Source organism: Drosophila gunungcola, chromosome 3R, assembly GCF_025200985.1.
Source record: "Drosophila gunungcola strain Sukarami chromosome 3R, Dgunungcola_SK_2, whole genome shotgun sequence".
NCBI lineage: Eukaryota > Metazoa > Arthropoda > Insecta > Diptera > Drosophilidae > Drosophila > Drosophila gunungcola.
The window spans coordinates 9,133,424-9,149,194 of record NC_069139.1 but is presented as its reverse complement, the minus strand read 5'-3'; the positions used below and the strand labels follow the sequence as shown (position 1 = coordinate 9,149,194).

Here is a 15,771-nt window from a genome sequence, read left to right as displayed (position 1 = left end):
ACCCACCCCACACTCCCAACGCCACCCAAAACCACCCCCCGCAAATGGGAAAACTCCACAGCAGCATCCGCTCTCATCCTGTCAATATAAACAACCATTTGGGATCTGTTTCTAGCTTTGTGTGAGTGCGCTATATGCTAGATAAACAAAATATTAGGGGTGTATAATGAACGCTCGAGGGTTTTTGGAAGTTGCCCGCTGCTCTACTTGGTGTCAGAGCGCAGCAGGCAAGCCGAATTTCGAATACACTTGTTTAATGTATAGTTTTAAGGTCTAGCATCGCTTTATACCAGTAGTAGTTGCTACGAAATCTGAAAAGTGAAAGTGAAATTGCGGAGATTTAACTTATTTTTATTTTTATAACATTTTTAAACGAATAAATTCTTAGTTTGAAGCGCGAATTACTTTATGCCTAAAACAACATTAATAATGCGTAATCGTATAATCCTTTATCGCTGTCTTAAATTACATGATCCTCTTAAAAATACAAAAGTTAGAGTAAATACACTTAATACATTTATACACAGAACGGTTAATATAATAATAACTAAAATATCCTATCTTGCACAGCAATGAGCTAACAAATCAACAAAATATATAATGATTTTCAAAGTGCTTTGAACTTAACAATCTTACTTAAAATTTAAGACTTAATTTGTAGATCAATCAGTTCATTGCCCTCCATATCCTGGTTTTTCGGAGTATCCTCCGGATCCAAGAGTTCGCCATCGAAACTATGAGGAATTTAATAAAATTTCTGTACATTCGTTAGCTCTTAATACTTACAATAATTTAATGAGGCGAGCATCACAGTTTAGCTCTTCAGCACACTTGATGTATAACATTTTGAATGTGTCTTTTTTCTTCATAGGCATCACCATAGGATGTTTCCATTTATCAGCTTGAACTTTAACTTGAAACTTTTTGGGTTTTCTGCTTAGAGCTTGTGGATTGTTATCGTCATTTGTAGTAAACTTTTTGTTATTATTATTGGACTTTGTCGCATGGCCACCTGAAAGGTAGGTGTTTAATTACAAATCTAAATGCTGTTATGAATTGAGGACACCTACTGAGCGTATGAAAGGATTTGAGACCTATGCTATGCGGCGTGTCGTCGGGTCCTATGAAATTGTAGTACATATCTACAGAGACATCATTCTCATTCACTCCGTTGCGTTCGGCCACTTCCTTGAACATGTGCTTGAACTTTTGGTGCTGCCGCAGTTTGTAAATCTGAATCTCGCCAGCCCTGAAACAAAATTTAATGGGTTACTAATTTAGGAGGCCAAGTAACATAAGTACTTACCAAGACAGAGCTACTTCTATGGTGGGGTTATCATTATCAAAGACGTTTGCCTCGTCCACAAGAGCAGGTGCTTCTGCTTCATCTTCCGAGTCCAGACTAACAAAGCCCTCTACTCGCGGAGCTACCGCCGATACCAGATCAATACTGTCCACCACTTTGGAGCGGGCTGCTATTTCGGCCATCGTCTGACGTCTACTGTTCTTTAGGTTGAAGCTCTGAATGATGCATGATATGTAAATACGCTATATCTCTATTTGACACCCTAAACTTACGGCCACAATGCTGTCTAAGGAGGAGACCACAGAGGCGGATGCAGTTTCCACGTCAATCACTGCAAGTGATGGTGCCTTTTTCCTGCCTCGCTTTGAGGGTTTCTTCTTGGCGGGCACCACCACATTGACCGAAACAGGAGGGGGCTGTTTCTCCAGTTTGCCTAGCGAGGATCGAGTGCGTCTGGCCACAGGACCAACGACACATTCTTCGGCTTGCTCCGGCTTCTGGGCATCTCCTGCTTGGGCATGTTTCTGCTCCATCTCTAGGATCAACTTTGACACGGGGGACAGGGCTCGCTCAGGGGCATCCTTTTCCGCCTTTTCATCCTTTTCCGTTTCAGCCTGACTTTGTTTATTTTGTTTTGGTGGCGAAGCATCCTCTTCATCTGTCAGCGGCTTCTCCCGGGGCGCTGCTGGTGGCTTTCTTTTGCTGGTCCTACCCGTTTTCTTAGGGCTGGCCTCTATGAAATCGTAGTCCACCTCCTTGGAGAAGGAATCGTTGCCGGGATTGTAGGAATCCTTGGGCAAAGCTGGCAAAGAAATTTATAATGAAGGGAGACTCCTGGAGATTCCCGGTTTAAAGCTTACGTATTATTGGAGCCCGCTTGCGGGCAGCACTGAATATATCGCAATCGTCGTCGGACATATTGCGCACTCAGAAATATAATTTGGTAATAGTAGTTATTTATAAATAAACGCGCCAAATGCAGATTAAAAAGAACACAAAAGGACGCCAACTTAAATCATCTGGGCAACGGACTATCGATATACGATAACGATAACGGCTTGGATAGCCAACGCTTACCAAAACCGCGACCAAAAATATCGTAAATTTTGAAAATAGTAAAAAGCAGTTAGGTAATTTTTTTCCATGAACAAAATTAAAAATTGTATGGAAAATGTTAATAATTTATATTGTGATTTTGAGTTTTTCAACTGTTTTTTGAGCCTACTGCTTTGCCACGTTGAGCAACTCTGGCTGCCAGCTGTTCGCCCAGTGTTGACAAACGCCACGCCGACAAAAGCAAATCTCATTTCGTTTCTGAAAAGTGCAAATAAATTGTGACTAGACCGTAATGCAAGTGAAAATAACTTAAAGAAAACGCCTCGCGACAGGAGGCTATATCGCGTGTTTGTGTGCGAGAGCCTGCGTCTCTGTGTGTGCTTTTGTTTACCTGGTTTGTCCAAATAAAAACCATAAACCATAAGTAACAAGTAAACTGGAAAAGTCGACAAAGTCTGCCTGCGTGCCATTTTTTCTGATTTTGTTTCGTGTGGAAAATCTAGAGACGACGCGATGGCCTCCACCAGCAATCTGGTGGATGTGGTGCGCCACTACCAGCGCAGCATTGAGAAGCATGGCGAGGATGAACAGCGGGTGAGCTAGTGGCCCTCGTCCCCATCCTTCTGCAATTCTGCCTGGCTGCTAATCCCCTGCTTCCAGTTCTTTACATGCAGCCCCTTTTCCTTCAACTCACGTTTTTACCATCTCTCAACCTCATTTTCGGCCCTACCCGACATGTCTCCCTTACCTTTACCTTACTTAACCTTGTGAAATTTGCAAATAGACCAAGGTCACTTTTCTCGACTTCAACTTGCTCTTCTATTCCGCTGACCTTTCACCCTCTCACGTTCACGTTTGCACCTGCCTAAGCTGGCTTAATCACCTTCGTTATCTACCTGCTCTCCCCAAAACAAACAGCTGCTGCACTGCATCACCAAGCTATTCAATCTGCCCATCAAATTCGAGCACCTGCAGGAGACGGGAATTGGCAAGACGGTGAATGCCCTGCGAAAGTTCAATGGCGAAGTGGGCGTGGCGGCCAAGACACTGGTTTCCAAGTGGAAGGCCATGGTGGCCGCCGAGGAGGAGCCTTCGATCGCCGCCACTCCCACAGCTAGCCAAAATGAAGAGGACTCGGGCAAGTCCAAGTCCAGCGACGAGGATCCCGACCAGGAGAACAAGGGCAGCAATTCATCCAGCGGCGAGGATCTGAACACCAACAACAAGCACAAGTCAAAGCCCTCCAAGAGCTCCAGGCACGAGCGTAGCGGCAGCAGTAAAAGTCACTCCAAGAGCAAGTCGGATTCGCATAAGAAGCACAAGTGCAGTCGCCACGACAAGTCCAAGAATAGGGAGAAGGATAAGGAGGGGCACAAGGAGGCCAAAGAGCACAGAGAGAAGAAGGCCAATGGCGAGCACAAGTCGAGGGATTCCAACAAATCCAGCAGCAGTCACAAGTGCAGTAAAACCGAGGGTCACAAGAGTGAGCACGGCAAGAGCAAGCATGAGAAGGTATGTTCCAATCTAGATCACTGCAAATTGAAATCTTCATCAGGTTTTGCATTGCAGGACAAGTCCTCGCACAGCGAACAGAAGCCAGCCAAAGACAAGTCGAGCAAACACAAGTCATCCTCCTCCAAGTCGTCTAAGCGCTCCCGCAGCCCACAGCGACCCGAGGAAGAGGTCCAGAAGGCCAAGATACCAAAAACTAAACCGAAATCTGAAGAAGACTCCGCCGACGGCTTTGACTCCAGCATGGGCGCCAACTTCGACGATGTTCTTGGCCTGCTCAACATGCCCATGAGCAGCAAAAAGAGTAATAGCAGCAGCAAGAGCAAGTTCACCGCCAAGCCGGCAACAGCCCCATCCTCGTCAGCTTTATCGACACCCGCGGCGACTGGATCATCCGCATCCAGGGAGACCTTTGCCATCAGCAGTCGACCGACCTCAACCAAAGTAATTAGTTCACATTACCCACAAAGAAGTGGTTAAAAAAAAAATCCTTTTAGAAGCCCGAGCTGCTTGCGTCCACAGCCAAGCTGGAACCATTGGACCCAAACATTGCACTGGAACTGCCCACAATTTCCAACAATTACAAGCCCTTGCCGCTGAATCAGACAGTTATGGACGTGGTCTTTAATCAGGGCGGTTCACAGAAGGCCCAAGCTGCACGTCACTTTAATGAGTCGGAAGCCCTGGCTCAAGGCATCTCCTCAAAAACTATGCGGTAGGTTAATACCTTTCTAATTTTTTTTAAGAATAACTTGCAATGTTTTTTTCGTTTAGCACCAAGATCTATTCAGGCGTAAGAACTGGTCAAATCCTACAGGTCCCTTCGCTTTTTGATCTGTGCACGCGCGTGCTCCAAAAGAACATCGATGGTAAGAGCTCCCTAACCAGTTTTCAGCTAGACTTGTTAAATAAAAAGTAATAATAATGTTAAAAGATAACAAGTTACTAAACAACTTTAATTTAATTTAAAAAAAAAACGAACTACATTTTTTAAACCAATAAATGTATGAATTTTTTTTAACATAAATATTTTATTTATTTTGTATTATTTTGTAACAATGTAAGAATGCATAAATGTGAATAGAGTATAAGGATTAACCATCTTCATCCCTTTTCTTTCTCCAGCTCTGGAGTACACCGGTGGCGTGCCCTTTGAGGTCCTTCGTCCCGTGTTGGAACGCGCTACACCACAGCAGCTGTTGAATTTCGAGGAGTACAATCCTTACTTGATGGACGACAGCGACATCCTATGGCAGATGCATGTCCAGCGTCACTGTCGCAGTCAGCGACGTGAGGAGATGGAAACTTGGCGCGAGATGTTCCTGGTAGGACACACTGTATTTCTCGGATATTCCCCCATCTAAGCTTACTCTCCACTTTCCTTGTAGCGCTGCCAAGAGGAGAAGGATCGCAAGCTGAGTATCCTGGCCGAGAGCATCAAAGCATCGCAGAAGATCAGCGAGGCACCTGTGCGCAAGACTCAGCTGGCCTTTGTGGATTCGATGGTAAAGCCGCCGCGCAGTGTGCAGCGCAAGCAGGAGCAATACGGAACCAAGGGCAAGCTCATCGCGACTCCAGCCGCCCGAGTGGCCGCCTTGTCCAGCGTTACGCCCAATGCCGCCAAGGTTGGCGATGCCCGTCTGCGTGTGCTGTCCGCCGGCCGCGACGCGGCTCAAGTGGGTGAGTTTGTGGGATGAGAGAGGAAGTTCCTTTCATTTCTTTTAGTTCCCTAATCATTAACCTATTATATGTTTTTTTGTCCAACAGGTGCTGGTCCGTCGCGATCTAAGAAAGCTCCACTAATGGCCAAGACTTTGCAATTCATTCGTGGACGTCACAAACGATAGACGCGTTTACTTGTTATAGCCACAATCTTATACTCAAAATTGTTCAGAGACAACTAAAGCAGCAGCAGGAGCAGCAAGCTAGATCCACGAGGCGTTCACAGTAGGATTACCTCATAACTGATTGCGCAGAGACTTTCGGTTCTGTAAAATGAGACACTGTGATACTAAACCTTTTTGCTACCCAGTGCGCCGCGGAATCCGACTGCTGCTGCTGTATCACGCGTACCACTTTCATGCTATTTATTATTTATTCATGATCTGCCCCACATTCATTATACTGTACTAGTAACTAAGTGTGAGCCAACCGGTTAACAATTGTAGGTCGAATAAGATAATGTTTTTGTTGCATCCCGCTGGATCGACAATAAGCTCAGATAATTGATTTCCGGGTTGGATTATTTTCAGGTTAATAGTTTTTCGATTGGTCAATTATACGTAATTTAAGATCAGTATCAACTGATCACTCCACGTTTATTTTTAAGCTAAGTTCAATGTTCTTTGTCCCAGAGGGCTGTGCGACTGTCCAAAATCATAGAGGTTCCAAGCAAATCAACTGTATATAATGTTACACAAAAACTTAAACCCAATCCTATATCAAACTATATAAATTATTGAAGTACAGTTAAATGTCTTTAAATGCATCGCTAATCCAATCAAAAGAATGTTTTCGTACATATATTTAGGTTTATTTAATTATGAAAATTTTTTGATTATTGGGTGAAATGTTCTTATTTATACAAAAAAAATATATTTACTTCACCGTCTTAATTGTTATCATTCTAGTTTATTTTGTAAAAACAAATTTTAGTTTTGAAATATCTAAGTTGAATTTTGAAAGCGATAATACTCGTCATACTTTTAATATTTACACATTTTATAACTTTTATAAAAACAAGTCATTACCACTAAATCATATCGGCATTTTCGAATAGCTTCTTTAGCTGAGACCGGTAAGCGATGCAGGTAAGAGCCTTACACTGTTATACAAATCTTTTTATTCCACTAGTAAGCTACCGGAAATAAAACCACGAAGCTATCAAAGAGCAGACTCTTGTTGGAAAACATCACGGATTGTTAGAGAGAGGAAAATAATAATATGTATAGAGAAAAGTAAAGACAAGCAAACAAGTTGTTTCACACGATTGTAACAGTAATATTATACAGACTTATTACAAATAAATTATTTTCAAACATAAACCATCAGAAAGTGAAAATTCAATTCAGGTGCCGATGCAGTGAAGCGTCTTGCTGCGCCCGTAAAAAACATCGACCAAACGCTGGCAGGAACTATTGAGTGTTAGCACACGATTCGTTGTAGCTGACGAGGAGCTCCCAGCACTGTTGTTGTCGCTGTCGGTTACAATAATTAAATGTCATTAACAACAAGTTCATCGTTTTTTTCTCATAATTAGCTTACCCCATGGGCGACAGTTTTTTGATGTCCCACAATCGCAAGGTGCCATCAGTGCAGGCCGTGGCTAGATGCTGATTGTGAATGCTCCAGGAGAGGGAACTAATGCTCGCCGAGTGATCCTTGAGCTCAGCCAGCTGTGCTCCGGCCGCTAGATCGAAGATGCGCACCTTGGTCTCCTCTCCGGCGGCGGCCAACATCTTTCCGTCCGGACTGAAGGCAAGCTGGGTCACCGCCTGGCGGCAGTCCGCAAAGACGCGCATTAGTTTGCCGCTTGTCGCACACCACAGGCGCACTGAGTGATCCGCCGAGCCGGTGGCTATGTAGTTACCATTGGGGTGGAACGAAACGCACTGGGGGAGGGGAATTATTTATAAACATTAGAAAAACTCACACTTTCCTAATACTTTTTTGACCAACCTCAACGTCCTGCGTATGTCCGGCATATATAATCAGCGCATGTTCCTTTTCCAGCGACCAGAGGCGTGCACTCAAATCCTTGGACCCCGTCACCACGTACTGGCCCACTGGACTCTCGTCCAAGCACCAGATCGGGTAGTTGTGACTTCTGTATATGGCGGCGCAGTGCAGGTTGTGCGCCCGCCAGCACCGCATGGTGGCGTCCTTGGACACACTGTACATGAGCGGGTAGTGGGCGGAGAAGCGCACGTCAGTGACGCCTCGCGTGTGGCCTCGCAGCTGCAGACCGCCAAATTCGTTACTGTGCAGGGAAAAGGATATCGCTAGAATTATTTGCCTAATTTAAAATACTGCAATTGACTTACTAGGAGTTGTCGGCATATTTGCCGTGTCGCGCTCTGCTGCGATCCCTACGCTCTTCCTCAGAGCACTTGACATCCTCTTCGCTGCTGTCCTTCTCATCGTGATCCATCTCCTCCTCCTCCTCCTGATCCACGCAGTTGTTCAGCTCCCAGGGACACTGTGAGTGCGGATAGCGTCTGTAGAAGCTCCTACCGCGGCAGCTGCTTTGGTTAAGCTGCCACAACTGCACGGCAGAGTTGTCAAAACCGGCTAGCAGGTGGCACTCACTGGTATCCATGTGGGCGGAGGTGAGACCCCGGGAGCGCTCGCTGATCCTAATAAACCGTGGCAGCTCCACCTGGGCCTTGAGTATCTGTTCTGTGGCCGTCTTGAGGGTGTCCAAGCAGGCGCTTATATTCAGTTGGGACTGGATAGGCTCCGCGGATTCATCCGCATCGATTTCCTGCTTGATGTCGATTTCCAGCTTTATATTTGGCTCCTCAGCAGGTCGTTTTCTGTTGGACTTTTCCGTCAAGGATTTTCCGGGCTTGATGTCTCCGCGGGTAGATACTATTGGTTTGGTTAGCACCTCCTCCTCCGCTTCCTCACCTTCCAAGTCGTCCGTCAAACCAAGCAGGTGATCCTCACTAAAGGAGCGCTGCTCGTTCTCAACGATGTGGACATGCAGCCAGGTGTAAAGCAGGTTCATAATTAAAACATGGCCCCGCCGCTGTAGATAGGTGCATATCCTCTCCACCACCTGGGCCGTGGTGTGCAGTTCGTACTTCGAGGAGCGGAAGTGGGCCACTGTGTCGTCCGATTCGGCTGCCTCCAGCCGTGTATATCCGCTCAGTGTCTGCACCAGCCGCATAAAGTAGTCCAGCTCCGTGTCCCCAGTGTCCAGGGCTTCCCTGGCGAAGCGTATATGAAAGGTGGAGTCTGTGGCGGAGGTGGAGCAGCCGTTGATCTTGGTGGGCGGTGGTGCATCGTACAGATCCACGGGTGCCACCAAATGGGCATATTTCCGCAGCAGTTCCACAGCGCCCCTGGGTTCGCGAGCCTTAAGCATATCCAAATAGAAGTGGCACAACATGGGTCCATAGAAGCGCTTCATCTCCAGACGCAGCGGTTCCGCCTGGGCCTCCACGAATTGCGAGAAGCGCCCAAACTGCTGGTCCACCGTGTGCTGATTGTTGTTGATCACCTGAACATTGGAGTAGGTGAAGCTATTCCCGCCATGCAAATCCGTGTCCAACATTTTGTTTACCGCGAATTGCTGTTTATTCTGCAGCAGTAGGAAGTCCGAGCGGCGAAATTTTTCGTTGCTCTGGAGGATTAAGTAAATGCAGAGATTAAGAAACAAAAGGGAATAGGATTTGTGGAGATCCTTCACTCACCACGTAGTTTTTCTGCTTCAGCAATAGACCGACGGCGCAGCGCAGCAAATCGTTTTTCGACGAAGTCTTTTGTTTGCCCGCACTCGACTTGTTGTTGGTGTTGCTATTGCTGTTGCTGTAGACGGGCGAGGCTGCGTGTGCGTGGGCGCTGGGCAAGCTCATGGTTGCGTGTTATCCTCCAAATCCGTCTCCGTATCCTGATCCCGTCCTGCAGTGCGACCGATAGCAGCAGCGTCCGATTACAGTGCTGGGTAGCGCCGGCGGATTGTTATCGATAGTAACCGATTTGTAGCGGCTCCAACAGCTGTTCGTTGCCATTTGTTGTCCTCAGTGATGGCCGCCTTAGCGTTGACAAAATGGCTTTATTTTTAGCGGGAAAAAAATATAGATATTGGCTTTATATTCGATTATAATGCTTGAACCGGAATTCGTACTATGTTTAACTTAGAACTTAAAAAATTCAACGTATGGGTAATTTGTTTATTTCTTTTGTAACACTTACTTTTTTAATTTTTGGGTTAGTATAGTTTACTGGTTTGACTACTACTACTACTACTAATTAAATAGTAAGGCAAAATTTTACACATAGCTATTTTTATTATTTTTCTGTTGCAATGATTTAGCTACTTTAATCACCAGTTGGCATCACCGATGGACTTCAGCTGCTTTTTGTTGTTGTTTCCTCGCCCGCTATTGACAATTTCTTGTGTTTTCGCTGGTGTGTTTTAGTTCGTGTTTTAGCCTGATATAAAACGGTACCTGTTTAAAGCGAGCAATTATGGGCAGTACGACAAAGTTTGTTAACGAATTCTGTGATATTATAGACTCCTATGGCGGGCGAGATAAGGTAACATAAAACGCACCTCCAAATTATTAAATTCGCAATTAATTTGCCGCACACCTGTTTGTTTACTTTTATCAACGAGTGATTTTCCAAACATGCTTAAAATTTCAAAAAATGCATCGTGGCATATTGACGGGTTGTTTTGGACTGGTCCATTGGGGGGCTCGATCGAAATTGAAAGCCAACCAACAGGTTTTCACGGTGTTGTTGCATATTGAAGTTGGCATTGGAACTGGGGGTTTGGACAAGGAAGTCTCGTCCGATTGGACCTTGCCTTACTTCTTTCGCATTCGCAATGGATTTCTTTGCTTCTCGCTTATCAGTCGTGGTTTGGCGGCGATCAAGTCAAGATAATGCTGAATACTATAGCCGGCAAACCCTTAACCCGCTGCCAAATAAAGCGGATAATACGTTACGAACGAAAGGTTTGTTTGGTAAACCGTCATCGTCTAACACGCGATTAACTAGGAAACACCCAATTCCATTTAACGAAAAGTTATATACCCTTGCATGGGTTATTAAAATTGAAATGCGACGAATGGGTTTTTAAAAGGTTAATATTCATTTAAAACATGTTCTTGACCAAAGTTTTTTTAGTCCTGATATATTTTTATTTAATTTGTTTAGTTTGACTGATAATAATATGAAAATATCTTACAAATCCCGCATCCCAAAGAAAAATATTTTATCGTTTATTATATATATTTTGTTTTGTTAAGAAACAAATTTATAAAAGATATACTGTGTTTCCATGGAAATATGTAATAAGGGCATATACGCTTTCGGTATCCGAAATAAGTTTCCCTGGCTCAATCATTACTTATTCATTGATGGCAAATCAAACAAATTGGACTATTAATGGGCAAACAACGGAACCACCCAAAACCCATCCTGGCAGAAAAACCAACAGGACAACTCGCACTCCCCTGCCAGCTATTAAACGAGATGATTGTGGCATTCGTTGTGTTCTTTTTATCACTGATAGTATTTTATCTGTTTGTGACAACCAAGCAATTCCACAAATTGCAAGGCTGAGTGGCGATTGGGGTCAGGTAAAGGTAAACATATATGTAAGCTCTCTTGATAAAATAAACACTCGGCCCAACTTAATGCGCAGAACCTGTAAAAATATTGCACTGATTAAATATGAATTTAAATAACTGATTTTTTCGATTGCTCAGGTGATGAAGGCACTGTGCTACAGTGCCAAACTGGTGGCTGGATACCATGCCAAACGAAATCCGGATCTGGCCAAGCGATATGCCACCGCCAGCTCCAAGATCTCGGGTGCGAGAGCCACCCTGCGCCTTATCGACGACATTCCCATGATCCAGTATGCTTTGGAGTATGGCTTGGGTGAAAATGAACCCGATCGCATAATGGCTGTACTGGGAGTTACGGCCAACATAGTGGACCTACTTTATTACCCAATCGAGAAAGTATGCTGGCTGGCCGAGCACAAGATTGTGGATGTGAAGAATGCCGACAGCTGGGACAATGTGAACTCCATATTCTGGGTTCTGTCGGTGTACCTGAACCTCATGAGGTAAGGAAAAGCCACGAAAATGTACGGTGATTTTATCAATTTATCCTTCATTTTAATTTCAGGACGATGCGAAATTTTTCACTGAATCAGGACAAACTGACCCGCACCACCAATATAAACGAGTGAGTGTTGTCGCCTAAACTATAACCCCTAAAACCTTCAACTAAACAATCTGAATCCACAGCCTGGATGTCAAAACCATGACCAAACACCGCCTGGAAATGGTGTCCATCGCTCGCATCTCCCTCGATTTTGTACACGCCGTCAGTACGCTGCCCAAGGGATACTTGTGGGGCGGCAAGCTGTCCACTTTCCAGGTGGGCGCCATTGGCACACTATCCGCCGGCCTGGGCATCTACCAGATCTTTGCCAAGAGAAGACTGAACAAGTAGTTGCGCCCCGTTTTCGTCGTCGTCGTGTTTGCAATTTTTGTACTCGTATTTGTTGATCAGAATTTTAAGCTAGTCGATAAAAGTTTTTGTACGTTGAGTTTTTTGTACGGCACTCGCATGTGTTTAGTCTGTAAGTCCTTTAAAGAAGCACAAAATACACGCTAAATAATGATAAAACAAGGATGGATGTTTGGTCTGTGTGTCCTTTATTATCTGTTACTTCTTTTATTGTGTTCTGTTAGATTCCGATACATGTAGTTCAGTATATGTTTTGCTTATGCTCTCGCTTACATATATATTGTCAGCCCCCTGGCGAGGGTTCATTACCAGAGTTATTCATATTATTTGTTGTTTACGCGAACGATTTGTCGGTTTAGCAGTCATTGTATACAATGTGTCTTAGGCATATTTAAAATACTCATATGTCTGATATTATACTTGTTATGCATGGTTTCACTTTAAATAGTTGGATTCATAGATTACATGAGGGACCTGATCAGCTGTTTGGGTTAAATCCCAGCCTCTGACTTGGGTTTTTTTTTTGGTTAAAAATAACATTCGTTAGTAAATATATTCCCATTTTACATAATTTATTTGCTTGTTTGTGCCGCAAGCGCGTAAATATTAACAGATATTAGTTATTATCTTTTTCTTTAGTTTGCTGTGCTTGACTGCTTCCATCGGTAAGCTCTTTAGATGTACGAAGTATGAATAAAGTTGTTTATCGTTTTATTATAGCCCTTATATTTGCTGTTTATGTAACGTTGTTCATTAAAATTCTCAGTATTTTGATATAGATTTTTTTTTGGGATTTGTTAATTTTTGATAATATACCTAGCTACAGGAGTTATATGCTTTTATTATTGTTAAGTATCTCCTCTTCCATTTCCATTGCGTTTTCGATCAAAGTTACTCCTTCATTTACAAAAAAAGCCTCAAAAAGTTCCCAAAAAATGTTCATGCACTCAAAATATGTTCAACTTTGTTCCATTTGCTTTTGTAGTTGTGTGTCTATCTGTGTTTATTATAACCATTATGCAATTTGAACTCTTGCTCATAACAATATATAATAATTATTAGTACATAAATAGGTATATATCTAAATTTGTATTTATTTATATTGCATGAACAGGGTCAGGAGTTTAAAGGTGGCCTTCCAATTGCGTGCCCAATCTGTTCTTATTACAAGAAAACTGTGTATCCGTTTAAAATTGACTACAGTTTTCTTGAAAAAGAAAACAAGGTAGGCCTTTTATGGAGGCCTCTAAAAACTAAAGACCATCTGCTCTAGGTATTTATGTACCAATTATGTCTTGCATTATGTATATATATATTTATGTGTATATATTTATTCTTATCGGAAGCTATTTAAAATGGCACTGCAGTAATTTTTGTTTATATTCCTATATAAGGTGGGAAAATCAATTAGTTGGGCCGCCAACAACAACTTCCTAACTATGGAGGAAGCGCAGCGCCCGCTACTAAATATTCTTCTAAATCCTTCCTCTCCTCCTCTGCTATAACAGTATACGAAGTCGGGGCTCTTAACTCAATTAGGGATTCTGAAGAACCGCCTTTGGTTGCCCCGCAAGTAATTATTAAAATATATGTAGGTGTATGTATATAGTATATGTGGTATTTGATTATTGCATTAAAAGCTTAGTATTCCGTTCTGAATTATTATTATATATTCCTTGGTGTATATATATAGGTTGTATAATAGTCTTTTTAAAAACCGTTCTTATTGCATTCTTGTTCTTATCGCTAGGCTTACTCTTAATTTTAACACATTTGCCGAGCAAATATTGTTGGTTTAAAATTCAATTTGCAAAGTTCTTGCTAATGTTCCCCCAAAATGTGTCTCACATGTTCGCTTGTGTCTTTGAATACAGTTGACAGTACAATCAGTAATACGATAGTAAAAATATCTGGTATAGGGTTTCGAATTCGGGTAGTATTGAGTTAGTTTAGAGTACAGTATAGGTTAGTTAATGCTTGGTAGAGATATCGGCATAAGTAGAGATATTTCTTCGATAGAACTTCCTCATTGATTTGCACCTTAGCTGAGTTTAAAAATAATTACTCTGTATAGTGTAGAATGGCTTAAAGGTAGACGTATAGATAATCAGATGACTTGCGTCAGTAAAATATGTGTTTTTGTTTTTTTATTATATGTATTTTTGGATTGTTATTTATGTTGTATTTTTGCCTATTTACGCTTTGCATATCTTCTAAATTATCTTTTTTTTTTGTTTTTACTTTGCTAAAATTTAATATTATCGGTTTTGCGTGGGAAGCGTTCGATTTTGGTTCCTTTACATTTCGTTTAAACTTTATTTTGTGTGTTTCTTCACATATTGGATTTAATCTTTGATACATTTGTTTAATCTCCTTAACTTGCTTTTTCGTTTTGGTTTAATAGAAAATAAAAATTGTATTCTAAATAAATTGAAAAGCCAGTGTGGAAAGTTTAAAACTGTTTGCTTTACACATATCTGTGTTAATTTAAAATTCACGTTATGTTTGGTTCTTAAGCTTGTAAAAGCGTTAAAAACGTTAAAGTAAAACTTTGTAACATACGATCGATACTGAGTCGCCAATTGATTATTGCTGAAATAGCCTTAAAAAGTTCCATTTAAAAATCTCCCCGACTGGGCATTTTTTCACTTGTTTCGTTTGATTAATAAAAATATGGTAAATTTTATAGTTATTTAAAATTGTTTACGAATCTGTACGCGTGTATATTTGTGTGCTAGTGTAGGTATTTTAGTGTATGTGTATGTGAAATGTGAGCTTGTTTTAATGCGAGCTAAAAACTCCTTTTGTTTCCAATAGATTTTAAAAATTTTGCTGGTTTGATCGATAAAATAATATATCTGCCTCCTCTCCAACCTAATAATTATTAAGGCTAACAAATTAATTTAAGAAAGATACGTCCTTTGACCGTTCTCCCGTGAATTCGTCAAATGAGTGAGGTGAAAAAAGGTATTTTCTTGCTTTTGCAATTGGAGCATTTATGTTTTCCTATAAAGGTAAGTCTTACGATTACTAATAATTCAGCTAAAGCACCATTTTATCTGTCTGTCTGTACAGTTTGTCTATCTTAGGTGTAGGTATTTCCCCCTTCATCCATAACTTTGGCCTTTTAAGTATTTCGGCGAAATGTTTATCTCTTATGCTCCGCGAGCCCTGATATTCAATTACAAACTATGATCTATACCTAATTCCAGGCTAATTTCGCGTGGTAGGCAAAGGATGTGGAATATACAATACTTTAATTGCATTAAAAGTAGTCAATAAGCTTTTTGATTTGTGGTTGGCATTAAAGCGATTTAAGTGGGTGATTTGCTTGGGTTCTCCTCTCTCCTAATCGAAGGCATTATGTATGTGAGTATAGCTAGGTAATCGTAATCGTAAGTGGTAAATGGTTAGTAACATATACGTGTTGGCCTGGGTTTATTGCTACTTATACACCGGCTATCGACTGGTCAGCGTTTCCCGAGGATGATCTGGCCCTGGCCAAAGAAAACTAAGCTAGGTAGGCGCGCTACAACAGAAACCGTCACACTAAGAGGCATCCTTATTTACCCTAGACCCGCAATCTCTCCACAGTTCTCGTATTGGTTAATTAAAAATTGCTTATCCTTGCAAATCTATATATTAAAAACTAAACAAATTCAACTAGTTTGCAGCTTGTT

At 42.1% G+C, this 15,771-nt stretch overlaps 4 protein-coding genes across 7 annotated transcripts; 2 read left to right on the top strand and 2 right to left on the bottom strand.

Moving 5' to 3' along the window:
- Positions 1 to 415: 415 nt before the first annotated feature.
- On the bottom strand, positions 416 to 2,440 carry LOC128252473 (uncharacterized protein CG4449). The gene is made up of 6 exons (XM_052980215.1): positions 2,167 to 2,440; positions 1,579 to 2,108; positions 1,307 to 1,521; positions 1,071 to 1,249; positions 787 to 1,012; positions 416 to 734 (listed from the first exon to the last, which is right to left on the bottom strand). Exons 1-6 carry the CDS (start codon positions 2,222 to 2,224, stop codon positions 644 to 646), a joined length of 1,299 nt encoding a protein of 432 aa, XP_052836175.1. The 5' UTR covers positions 2,225 to 2,440; the 3' UTR covers positions 416 to 643.
- A 140-nt stretch (positions 2,441 to 2,580) lies between these two features.
- On the top strand, positions 2,581 to 6,918 carry LOC128252472 (transcription elongation factor B polypeptide 3). The gene is made up of 8 exons (XM_052980214.1): positions 2,581 to 2,956; positions 3,281 to 3,874; positions 3,932 to 4,318; positions 4,372 to 4,589; positions 4,649 to 4,743; positions 5,000 to 5,199; positions 5,263 to 5,554; positions 5,642 to 6,918. The coding sequence occupies exons 1-8, from the start codon at positions 2,876 to 2,878 to the stop codon at positions 5,719 to 5,721; spliced, it is 1,947 nt and encodes a 648-aa protein (XP_052836174.1). The 5' UTR covers positions 2,581 to 2,875; the 3' UTR covers positions 5,722 to 6,918.
- Positions 6,386 to 9,559, bottom strand: LOC128252471 (TAF5-like RNA polymerase II p300/CBP-associated factor-associated factor 65 kDa subunit 5L). The gene is made up of 5 exons (XM_052980212.1): positions 9,292 to 9,559; positions 7,918 to 9,221; positions 7,553 to 7,853; positions 7,139 to 7,485; positions 6,386 to 7,071 (listed from the first exon to the last, which is right to left on the bottom strand). Exons 1-5 carry the CDS (start codon positions 9,451 to 9,453, stop codon positions 6,942 to 6,944), a joined length of 2,244 nt encoding a protein of 747 aa, XP_052836172.1. The 5' UTR covers positions 9,454 to 9,559; the 3' UTR covers positions 6,386 to 6,941.
- A 409-nt stretch (positions 9,560 to 9,968) lies between these two features.
- LOC128252474 (peroxisomal membrane protein 11C) lies at positions 9,969 to 12,254 on the top strand. Of its 4 annotated transcripts, none has more exons than XM_052980219.1 (4): positions 9,969 to 10,138; positions 11,317 to 11,681; positions 11,744 to 11,803; positions 11,866 to 12,254. In XM_052980219.1, exons 1-4 carry the CDS (start codon positions 10,070 to 10,072, stop codon positions 12,071 to 12,073), a joined length of 702 nt encoding a protein of 233 aa, XP_052836179.1. In that variant the 5' UTR covers positions 9,969 to 10,069; the 3' UTR covers positions 12,074 to 12,254. The 4 variants fall into 4 exon arrangements, with proteins under 4 accessions (XP_052836179.1, XP_052836178.1, XP_052836177.1 ...); XM_052980218.1 differs by lacking the exon at positions 9,969 to 10,138 and adding an exon at positions 10,450 to 10,560; XM_052980217.1 differs by lacking the exon at positions 9,969 to 10,138 and adding an exon at positions 10,881 to 11,187.
- The last annotated feature ends 3,517 nt before the right edge of the window (positions 12,255 to 15,771 follow it).